This window comes from Megalobrama amblycephala, linkage group LG6 (assembly GCF_018812025.1).
Source record: "Megalobrama amblycephala isolate DHTTF-2021 linkage group LG6, ASM1881202v1, whole genome shotgun sequence".
In the NCBI taxonomy this organism is placed as follows: Eukaryota; Metazoa; Chordata; class Actinopteri; order Cypriniformes; family Xenocyprididae; genus Megalobrama; species Megalobrama amblycephala.
Genome location: NC_063049.1, coordinates 40,236,333 through 40,248,812, shown reverse-complemented (window position 1 = coordinate 40,248,812; position 12,480 = coordinate 40,236,333). Strand labels below are relative to the sequence as shown.

The 12,480-nt window shown below is 35.4% G+C and overlaps 1 protein-coding gene across 1 annotated transcript; it reads right to left on the bottom strand.

Moving 5' to 3' along the window:
- Positions 1 to 99: 99 nt before the first annotated feature.
- zgc:92380 (uncharacterized protein LOC445086 homolog) lies at positions 100 to 10,931 on the bottom strand. Its single transcript, XM_048194601.1, has 8 exons — positions 10,513 to 10,931; positions 9,757 to 9,839; positions 9,436 to 9,592; positions 6,010 to 6,174; positions 5,123 to 5,248; positions 4,323 to 4,564; positions 2,820 to 2,854; positions 100 to 618 (listed from the first exon to the last, which is right to left on the bottom strand). Exons 1-8 carry the CDS (start codon positions 10,846 to 10,848, stop codon positions 257 to 259), a joined length of 1,506 nt encoding a protein of 501 aa, XP_048050558.1. The 5' UTR covers positions 10,849 to 10,931; the 3' UTR covers positions 100 to 256.
- Between the last annotated feature and the right edge of the window lie 1,549 nt (positions 10,932 to 12,480).

Sequence of the window (12,480 nt, the reverse complement as noted above, 5' to 3'; positions counted from 1 at the left end):
CTCACTGAATATTAAGTATTAATAAGTTATTATATAATTACTGTTCCTAAACTTTTGACCATAAATGTACATTATAAAATAACAACACTGACCAGAAAATGAGTCTCATACATGTTTTAATGTGGCACAGGAGATTGATAAGATAGTCATGGCCTTCACAATGATAAACTGAGCAGGAATAAGGAAAGAAAGAAAGAGATGAAGAACCAGAGAATGTAAGATTAGGAAGAGAAATGTAGGATGTAGCAGTAGAAAGTCACTCGTTCTCCTCCACATTTGGAGAAGCTTCCTCCTCCTCATGTTCCACAGGTTTCTTTCCCTCCACCAACACCTCTTGATCTACTAACTCCTGCTGTTCTGTTATCTTCTCTTCCTCCACAAACTCCAGTTGCTCTGTTATCTTCTCTTCCTCCACAAACTTCAGTTGCTCTGTTATCTTCTCTTCCTCCACAAACTCCAGATGTTCTACAAACTTCTCTTCCCTCCCAAAAATGCCCTGGCCGTTGAGATAAGTAGGATTTTGCTCAAATTCACTCTGAGAGACCACCTCTCCGTCCACTATTTCTTGGGTGATGATGATGGCTTTCTTAAGATTTACGGAAGACGGAGGAGGAGGAGCTGGAGACAGAACATAAGCTGGAGGTTAGTGACAGTCTTTAGTAATTTATGGCATTTATGTAACATACAAAAAGAAATTAGTCATTTTTCTCTAAAAACAGATGCAAACAAATCATGCAACATTTGTAATTGGCTAGTCAACATTTGGGTCATTCTATGAATCACGTGCCTACTGCAGTTTGATAAGGTAATTTTGGAAGTGAATTTTTGTAAATTAAAAAAATATATATATATCAGTGCTTCTTTGAGAATTTACTTTTTACTTTTAATTTGAGAATAACTAAATACTAATTTCTTTTTGTATATACATTTCTCTTCAAATGTTTGCGGTCAGTAAGAAATGAATACTTTTATTTAGCAAAACATGCATTAAATTGATCAAAAATTATTTCTATTTCAAATAAATGCTATTCTTTTGAGCTATATATTTATCAAAAGAATTGTGAGGAAAAAATGCATCACAGGAGTAAATTACATTCAAATAAACAACAGTTCTAGTTGCAAGGTTACTTGTAGATAGCAGAATGTTGGGGAAGCTTCAAACTAAAGTTTGCAGATATGCAGACAATTTAATAATACTATAATGAGAGTTAGTTGACATGTAGTTTCAAAGTTACTTGTAGTTAGTAGAATGCCTGTTGGAAGCATCAAAATAAAGTGGTAGCAGATATTAAGTTGACATTTTAATAATACTATGAGTTAGTTGACATGTAGTTGCAAAGCTACTTGTAGTTGGTAGAATGTCTGTTAGAAGCATCAAAATAACGTGCTAGCAGATATTAAGTTGACATTTTAATACTATAATGAAAGTTGACATGTAGTTGCAAAGCTACTTGTAGTCAGTAGAATGTCTGTTGGGAGCATCAAAATAAAGTGTTAGCAGATAGTTTAATACTATAATGAGAGTTGACGTAGTTGCAAAGTTACTTGTAGTTGGTAGAATGTCTGTTAGAAGCATCAAAACAACGTGTTAGCAGATATTAAGTTGACATTTTAATACTATAATGAGAGTTAGTTGACATGTAGTTGCAAAGCTACTTGTAGTCAGTAGAATGTTGGGAGCATCAAAATAACATGCTAGCAGATATTAAGTTGACATTTTAATACTATAATGAGAGATGAAATGTACTTGCAAAGCTACTTGTAGTTGGTAGAACGTCTGTTAGAAGCATCAAAATAACGTGCTAGCAGATATTAAGTTGACATTTTAATACTATAATGAAAGTTGACATGTAGTTGCAAAGCTACTTGTAGTCAGTAGAATGTCTGTTTGGAGCATCAAAATAACGTGCTAGCAGATATTAAGTTGACATTTTAATACTATAATGAAAGTTAGTGGACATGTAGTTGCAAAGTTACTTGTAGTTGGTAGAATGCCTGTTAGAAGCATCAAAATAATGTGTTAGCAGATATTAAGTTGACATTTTAATACTATAATGAGAGTTAGTTGACATGTAGTTGTAAAGTTACTTGTAGTTGGTAGTATGTCTATTGGAAGCATCAAAATAACGTGTTAGCAGATATTACGCAGACAGTCTATTAATACTCTAATGACTGCTAGTTGACGTAGTTGCAAGGTACACGTTAGTAGAATGTCTATAGTGGACTATTGAAATAAAGTGTAACTCTTTCTATAAATGCTATTTAACTATATATATATCAAACAATTGTGAGGTGAAAATGCATCACTGGAGTAAATTACATTTTAAAATATATTCAAATATAAACAGTTCTTTGAAATTGTAATAATATTTCACAATATTACTTTTTTCACTGTATTTTTGAACAAATAAAAGTCTTGGTGAGCATAAGAGACTTCTTTCAAAAACATCTTACTGAGCAAACTTCAGTATATGTATATATATGTATAGAAATCAGAGCTCAAAACAGAGGTGACTAAAAAAAGGCACATACTGTGAAGGGCACACATGGCACTTGTTTTGTAGAATGACCCCTTTGATTCTTAAACAAATTGTACAGATGATTATCTTCAATCATATTTGCATGAGGTTAGCAGTGAGAAACACAAGCAGTGTGACCGATGCATGTACATTCGGCCAGCGAGGGCTCAGGCAGCACTCGTCTGTTAGACTGTAGAGCAGTGAGTGATAATTAGTATGAAGACAAACTTGATGTGGGTTAGGCAAGCGTTTGTTAACTCACACCGGACGATGCCTAAAATCTACTCATCACGTACTCACCTGCATACATCGCCTGCTCTAAAGAAAATTCCTCTCTGTGGGAGGGAAGAGAAAACATGAGATAGTGGCACAAATGGAGGTACTAGATAGGGAAAGGATGCAACTATTTAATCAAGACTGGAGTGGATTGAAGTTGAGATTTTAAGAATCGTTCCCATCTGGAATCATTGAGACATTAAGCAAGCACTGCATATCAGGGGGCATGCGTCCACCTCATTGTTTATGGTGTTTAAGTGATGTCTGTTTTAAAGGACAAATGCTTGCTGGGACATGTTTCTCACAAGCCTGTAGGGAAAGAGTTTGTGCCTTGTGTTTGTTGCTATAGCGTGACTTCCTCGTGGAAAGCTGTGCTTTGTGCACGCTAGATTTGCATGGGCAGCTCACAAGGGAAAATGCTATATGGAAACAGCAATACTGTGTGATGTGCACACTGCAATCTGTGACCAAATGCTTCTCAAAATTGAAAATGCTTTTTGTATTTGTTCTGAACTACTCCAAATCATTTTAACAAACAGCAATATTTACCTTCGTATACCTTTTAATGAAACATTTTTAGAGAAAGTTAGTTACATCATAGTTTTGAATCGTAATGCACTGATGCATGAAAATGAATCATGCACATGCACTTTATTCCAAATTTGTCTACATAATCTTATATTATAACAATACTTTTATATCGCTATAGCAAAATCATCTTGAAAATATAGGGAATCTTTGATATATTGCCTATGCCGTCCTAATTTGAACACTCGGCTGCATTGTTTGTTATACATCCACCCTCCAAGAGCAGGTCATGCATCCCAGGCAGGTGCACCCTCCCGGGTAAGATTCGATCTCAGGGGCCCTGGAGGAATGTCATCCTCCAGTCAAAATCGAAATATTGGGCCAAACAAAAAAAAGGTTCCAAAAAGTTTTTTTTTTCCCCCATAGAAAAAACATTTTTGTTTCCACAAAAGAACATTTCTTGGAACCTCTTAAAGAACCATTTTTTTTTCTTAGTGTAAATAACTTTTAAAAAATCTGAAGAACACTTTTTCAATGGTAAAGAACCTTTTGTGCAATGGAAAGATTCTAAGGATGTTAAAAGTTCTTCATGGAACTATAAACGGCAATAAAGAACCTTTTATTTTTAAAAGTGTAGTACTGATTCTTTTTAAGGACTTGGGGACTATGGGAACAGGCCTCACATTCTCAATTTTGTTTTTCTTTTTCTCAATCTGTCACTGGGACTGAACCCTTTCAGAAGGTTGTAATATGTACCATTTAGGTGCTAAAATATACACTTTACGTACTAATATGCAAATTTAAGGTACTAATATACACCCTTTAGGGGTAAATAAGGTACAAAGGTGTACCTTTTGAAACCATCCCAGTGACCGCTTTTGTACCTTTTCTTTTTTTAATTAAAAACAAATGATTCAGCCTATTAAGGTCTTAATTAAGGAATATTTTTCCTCATCCATTTTTTTTAAATTACTGTTCACAAACTTTCTTTCATCTTACCTGTTTTTGTCCCCCGCCTTGTCGTCAACAACGCCCTCCAAAAGACGATGATAGGTGGCGATCTCTGCCTCGAGTTTGGACTTGATGTTGAGCAGCGCCTCGTACTCAGCCGTCTGGCGCTCCACCTGGGCACGCACCTGTCCCAGCTCTCCCTCCAGCTGCATGATTTGAGAGTTGTGTCCGCTGACTTCCTGACTGTAGTGTGCTTCCACTTCATGCAGCGAATCTTCGAGAGAACGAATCTGCAAGGCACCAAGCAGAATAAGTAGTTTGTGGACACTCTTGACAGAATATGTTTCTCATGATCTTAACCTTTTGAAATAAGGTTTTTTAATTGTATTTTTTAGATAGATAACTATTATTCTAAAATGTGGGAAGTTAAACAGTATTTATGTATTATTTATTTCTTTACATGATATGGAACATATTTTCAATGCATTAGTTGAAACTATCAGTTAAAACTGATAAAGAATTAGTAATAAGTGTGTGCGTCAATATTTTTTTTTTTTTTAGTTATGCAATCATTTTTGTGCAGAATTGTGCTTCAGCTAAGTGCAAAAAATTATCTTGACAAAAAATATCTTGACGAACCACTGTATAAAAACAGCTTCTGTTTTCCCATGGTTAAAAAAAACACTTGGGTGCACAGGAATAATGTGTAAATTCAGATGACATGCATGCATGGAGACAGGCTGGAAACATTTCATAATCGTTTGAATGTCTGACAGGTGAGGGTGCTGACTGGGTAGAATGCAGAATGATTTGTCAAGCACATAATCACTGTAATTTGTGTGCCGTACCATGTTGTGAAGCGCCTGCAGGTCAATTTCTAGAGATTGTTTCTGCCTGCGCAGCTCATTCAGCTCTGTCTTTGCTGTCTGCAGAGCTTCTGTGTTCTGAGTCACCTCAGCTGTGATGTTGTCAAACTGGATGGAGAGGAACAAGATATTCAGGTCACATGATAATATAGGTCCGCCTTATAATTATGCACAAAGCTCTCCTAAGTAAAAGGCACTTTCCCATAGGGTACAAAAATAGGGTCACAACTCATATAAAATGAAAGGGTGTGTTTAAGCTTCATTTCTTTGGAGGTGCAATTTATTTTATATGAGATCTGCCATTTTTGCTGAATTTCTAAATATAGTTTAGTACCCTTATTTGAGTTTATTTTGCAGCATGAATAAATAATTAAATAATGAATCATAAATAATTAAATAATAAAGTAAAATAATAAATCATTAAAGAATAAATCAATAAAAAGGATGGATTGATGGAATTTTAACAATAAATAAATAAATAAATAAATAACAATTAAATAATAAATAAATAAATTGGATGGATTGATTAAATTTGAACAATAAATGAATAAAAAGTCAAAGAAAACTAGGTCAGAAAGGGTAATAAGATTCCAAGTGCTAGTTTGTATGTGAGCAAATGTTTGTTTAGAGATTAATAAGACAGCAAACAGGCCAAATCTCCAAATTAATGGGAGATACAGACATTTTATGTGTTGAAAATTATATGACTTTCATGCTAGGATCATTTTAATTTTTAAATAATAGTTTAGCTAACAGATCTAATAGTACCAACAAAAAAAGTACCTTGTAATGGGACACCAAAGAGTAGAAAGTGCCAACAATTTGGAAAAACAGAGGGAGACAACAAAAGAATGCAAAGTAAGACTGACTTTGTTTTGGTACCAGGCTTCAGTTTCCTCGCGGCTCTTCTGCACAGCTCGTTCATACTGCGTGCGGATGTTACTAATGGTGTCATTGAGGTCTGGACTGTTTTTATTCTCCATCTGCACATTGACTTGACAGTCGCTGATCTGGCTCTTTAGGTTGGCGACATCCTGTGAAATAAAATGATAAAATACTTTAGTTATATGGTTTATAATAACAGGATCTGGCAACAGTGCGGCTACTAGAGAACTGAGTGTGCTTAACGCTTGCCCCAAAGCATTGAAAACCAGGTGGGAATATCTGTTGACAGCAGCTGAAATAATAGGTTTGTTTGACTTGAAACGGGGAGACTATGACAGGATTCCTCAAATCCAGCCCTGGAGGGCCACTTTCCTGCAGAATTTAGCTCAAACCTGATCGAACTCACCTAACTGTCATTTTCTAGTAAATCTGAGACCTTGACTAGCTTGTTCTGGTGTGTTTGATTAGGGTTGGAAACTCTCCAGGACTGGATTTGAGGGACCATGGTGTATGACATCAAAGTCCTGTGAGAGTGATTAGAGAGAATTTATTCTCGTAATTTAACGAATTTGTTCTCGTAATTTAACGACTTTTTTCTCGTAATTTAATGACTTTATTCTCAACATTTTATCGACTTTTTTCTTGAAATTTAATGACTTTATTCTCAACATTTTATCGACTTTTTTCTCGAAATTTAATGACTTTATTCTCAAAATTTTATCGACTTTTTTCTCAAAATTTATCGACTTTTTTTCTCGTAATTTAATGAGTTTATTCTCAACATTTTATCTCGACTTTTTTCTCAAAATTTAATGACATTTTTCTCATAATTTAACGAATCTGTTCTCGTAATTTAACGACTTTTTTCTCGTAATTTAATGACTTTATTCTCAAGATTTTATCGACTTTTTTCTCAAAATTTATCGAGTTTTTTTCTCGTAATTTAATGAGTTTATTCTCAACATTTTATCTCGACCTTTTTAATTTAACTACTTTTTTCTCATAATTTAATAAGTTTATTCTCGTAATTTAATGACTTTATTCTCAACATTTTATCTCGACTTTTTTCTCGAAATTTAATGAAATTTTTCTCAAAATTTAACGAATTTGTTCTCGTAATTTAACGACTTTTTTCTCGTAATTTAATGACTTTATTCTCAACATTTTATCTAGACTTTTTTTCTCGAAATTTAACAAGTTTTTTCTCGAAATTTAACAACTTTAATCTCGAGATGGTTTTATTTTTTTATCATTGCTTGGCCCTAATCCTCTTCCGTAGGTCTTGTAATTAAAAAAAACAACAACCCAGAGATCTTCCCCAGCATCCTTGGTTGCCAGCCAACTGATTTATATGTGAAGGACTCGGGACGTTTTTGCCGGGAAACTCAAAAGGATGTGATTTACGCACACTATGACACATGAAATGAATGCTTCTAATGTTCAGGATAATGCTGAAAGAGCTATTCTGTACTGTCAGTGTGTCATGCAAAGGAAATGGATTCATTTTGTTTTATCACCGCTGTCACTGTTTGTCATGTGTTTATTTTGTTTTGAGAGGAAAGCGCGCGCAGCTCATATTTACATATTCATCTAACCGTCGCTCTCAGCAGCGTGGACAGCGTGTGGATGTTCGTTAATAGTTTATTTCTGGAAAGGTATTTCCAACTTCTTTTTACTTCTAAGCAAAAAAAAGAACTTCACAGTGAGTATATCGAGGCATTGAATCACGTTCGGTCGCAATTGTACATAAAGTGTGCACGTGTGCACGCACGAGCAATGAGTTGCTGGCTGCAGTTCACTTAACGGCCACCGGTGTCACTAATAACAAGGGTTTCTAAGCTCTACATAGCCTATAACTCCTTTTTAATAGAAGAGCTTAAATAAAGCCTGGGATATACTGAACGATTTTTGGCTGTCCCAGACGAAAGATTGCCATTGTGAAACAATCGTGGCGATTTCTGTGATCTTGGCTTTTAATCAGTGGTCCTATGTCGTACAGTGAGAGAGGTTCAAATTTGGGCCGTTTTCCTGATCTTGTGACCAAAGATAGCCTACGATCATTTTCTGACAGTGTCATGATCATCGCAGTGCGTTACGTCTACTGACCAGCTAATAAAAATGCGACATGAAATCAACGCAACATGGCGTTAAAACTTAAAACTGCTTACCTCAAACTCTTTTCCCTTCTTTCACCACTTCCTTTTTATTTTCAGCACACATAAAAACTACAACTGTCAAAGTGTGATTCAACATGGTGTTTTGTTTACCACTAGCGCATGCTGATGACATTTTATTCTTCTATAGAAACTTGCATCGTAGCCTACGAGTCAACAGGTGTCATCATCGTACATCATCGACATGCATATGTCATACCCAAGATTAGTAGATCCATGTTGCACAGTGTGATAAAGTCATGATCTTATAGGATTGCTAAAATCCTACAGCTTATCCAGGCAGTGTTGCCAAGTCCACGGTTTTCCTGCAGAATTTGGCTACTTTTACACTGTTGCCACAGGGTTTTTTTCATGTCCGCTGGTTGAATCGACCCAAAATAACGCGATATTTAGTTCCTGGAATGCGAATTTTACCAGGGAAGCCCCGCCAAAAAAGCTAATTTTACTGTGGGACACCCTTTAAATGCGATTGGGCTAGTTTTAGGCTAGTTTTGAGGAGCAATAGGGCAGGTTTTGTTGTGAAAACCTGCCAACCCTGTATCCAGGGCTTAAAGGCCCGGTTTCACAGACAGGGTTTAGTCTAAGCCAGGATTAGGTCTTAGTTCAATTAGGATATTTAAGTAGCTTTTATAAAAGTACACCAGAAAAAAAAAAAAAAAACATTACTGGTGTTCATCTTGAGACAAAACAATGACATTGACATATTCCAGACAGCAACAGAATGTGGCCCAGATCCGGCCCACATCTGGTACATGTAGATTATATGCGGACCAGATGTGGGCCAGATCTGGGCAGACACTATGTTGCTGTCAGAGATGTCAGTGCAAGTTGCTTTAACTTAAAACGGCTCAAACATGCATTTTAGTCTAGGACTAGCTTAAGCTTTGTCCATGAAACTGGGGGAAAGAGTTAATAAATCAAGCCAGATAAATCAACCTTAGATTTGAAACATAAAAGTCAGAAATCAGACAAAAGTAGGCCTACATGAGTCATATAATGAATCATTGTGAATGACACATCCTAAAAATGTTGATACAATTTACTTGATTTTTACATATAAAAGAATTTATTTTAAGCTTATTAAATATAAATGTTAAATATCTATTAACTACTAACTGCTGCTGCATGTGACTAGAAGGCTGTTGGAGTCTCATACAAACACATCAAACAAACCACCATAGGTGTCAGCTGTCATAGTGTTTAATCAGTGTTGAATAGTGTGTTCAAGGCGTGTACCTCATCGTGGCTCTTCTTTAGGAAAGCCAGCTCTTCTCTCATAGACTCGATCTGGCTCTCCAGCTGCATACGGCCCATGTAAGTGTCGTCCAGCATCTTGCGGAGACGTGCCAGATCCTGCTCCACCCCTTGTCGCATGCCCTGCTCTGACTCAAACCTGCCCGGATGGGACAGTTCATTTACATGAGAGACTACAGGGCGTGTCACATTTACAGCATATAGACAGGTTTATTTATTTATTTGTTTTCATGAAATGGACTAAAAGGGAATAAGTAAAAATCTCAATGAATGAAAATGAAAGGGAATAAATAGAAATCTCACTTGACTTTGAAATCGTCAGAAGCCAGCCTCGCATTGTCTATCTGTAGAAACAGTCTGGCATTGTCCATAGTCATTTCCTGGATCTACAAACACACTGATATCATTGGCTTGCACTGACTGTCTCAATACAGCAAATATTTTTCATGAAATATTTATGTATCTCTTCCATGAATGCAGTTCCCGTAGTATTAGTTTTTGTGGCTTTCCTTTCAATTTTTTCACTAATAAAAAATGTGTCTCTTTACTTGGTTAAATAAAGATTACTAACTAAAATGCTTTATAAAAATACTATTTTTTTATTGAACCAATTGAATATTCAATTAAATTAATACAGTCTAATTAAAAGTTTAAATGTCGTCGCAGCTTATTGTCAGCAAGTTGTTCTTGCAAGTTTAAACCACATACACATTCAAATGTTTAGACACTTATATTACAGTTTAATTTCAAATGTGAATTTTAATGGATGAGTTGGAGCAGATAGAGAAGGAAAAGCATCAACAAGTGTCCAGTATTAACTTGAAACAAAATGAAGTTGAGAATATCCAGAGTAAGCAGAGTACAGGGTGGAGAGACTTTGCACTTTTTTTTTTTTTTTGGTCCCACTGTGTTATTTCATAGTTTTGATGACTTTACTATCATTCTAAAATGAGGAAAATAGTCATAATAAAGAATAAGCAGGTGTGTCCAAACATTGGCTGTGTACATTATGATAAAAAAGCATGCATGGATTCTTAACAAAACCTTTTATTTGCTCACCTGGTTTCTCAGATCAGCAATGATCCTCTCATAGGCGCTCCAGTCTCTGCCGCTCTCAGCTCCTTTTCTCATCAGAGCCTCTTTGATTTGCTGTTCCAGTTTAGTGTTGGACTCCTCCAGCAGTCGCACTTTTGACAGATAATCCCCCAGACGGTCATTCAGACCCTTCATGGTCTCTTTATCATCTACCTGGGGAAAATTGCTGCTGTTGATCTGCACATACGGACGCATTGTGTTTGCCAGATTCCCTATGGCTCCAAACATATTGCCCCTTGAGCCCATGCTGCTAGACAGACTTGAGCTGGAGAAACTCCTGGAAGCGCCCTTGAACGACATGGTGCGGATTAGAGGTGCCTTTGAAGGTTCTTGCGAGTCACTGTGTTTTGTTTTACCTGCAGCAGGTAGTAGTGCGAGGGGGGTTTGGGAGCAGCTATATATAGACTCAGCTCTCTTCAGTGATTGGTCTGTGGGATGTAAGTCTACACCTGCACCTCTCTCTCATTTGTTTGCAAAATCATATTAGACTCTCAAACTAATTTTGTTGCCAAATGAACAGTGCTGGGTAGAAACTGATGTAATCTGTAGGCTATTACATAATCAGATTCCAAAAAATTAAGTACTTGTAATTATATTACACTCTAAAAATGCTGGTTAAAAACAACCCAAGTTGGGTTAAATGTGGACAAACCCAGCGACTGGGTTAAATGTTTGCCCAACCTGCGGAGTAGTTTTATTTAACTCAACTATTGATAAAAAATGACTATACGGCTGACTTAAAATAAACCCAAAATAGGTTGGAAAATTAGACACATAATTACTAGAGGCAACAGTAATAATCAAAAGGTGAAGATTTATTAATAATCAATTTAATAAATGTTTATTATTTAATCATTATTTATTAAACTTATTAATAAATGATAATTTCCAGCCTATTTTGGGTTCATTTTAGGCCAGCAGTACAGTCATTTTTAAGCAATCGTTGAGTTAAATACTTAACCCAACAGCTGGATTTGTCCATATTTAACCCAGCTTGGGTTATTTTTGACCCAGCATTTTTAGGGTGTACATTTTATAATGTTCATAATCATATTATATTTACTTTTTTAGTGATTACATGTTATTTACACAATGCCAGCAAATTGTTCATAATTATTGATTTTCTGTAATTAATCTTTTCTAGCTTTACTTTTTTCATTCTAAAAAAGCCTATTGCTTTTATACATACGTTAAAGTGTTTGTTTGTTTGTTTGTTTGTTTGTTTGTTTTAGATGGGGAAATTGCAGACCAGCCACTAGTTAGTTGGCTCTTAATGGTCACATGGTCACATATTTTTGTATTTTATTTTGATTGTTTTTATTTTAAAATTTGTATTTTTTATTTTTATGATTTAATTATTAGCTTTATTAACTTACGAATCCCATTAATGTTTGGAATCTCTATTTTAAGAGTCATGTCTATGGATGTTGTATAAAGTGCAATAATTTTGACTAATACAATAAATGTAAAGTGAACTTAAAAAAAACAAAACAAAAAAAACGTACGAATCCCTTGCAGTTCCTTCACGATTCCCAGTTTGACCTGTCTAAAAGTAATCAAAAAGTAGTCAGATTACATTACCTAAAATGTGTAATGTAATTACAATTACTAATTACAATTTTTGAAATCAGTAACAGGCTACAATTTGTAATTAATCTACCCAGCACTGCAAATGCATGAGTACAAGCAAGCTAACCTGTTAGCGTTCCACTGTTCCGCGGTCGCCCACAGTACACATACCTTTCAAAAGTGACCAAAACCATGCATATACTCCAAATGGTTCAAGAACAGCATGCAATGTACTTTAGGTAATGCCTTTTTTAGGCTAATTTTACAGGAATGCTAAGGGGTTAATCTGTCATTGCATATACAAAAGTAAGAATATCAAAATAGTTCAGTTCACGAGTTCGCTTGATTATATAATCATGGCAA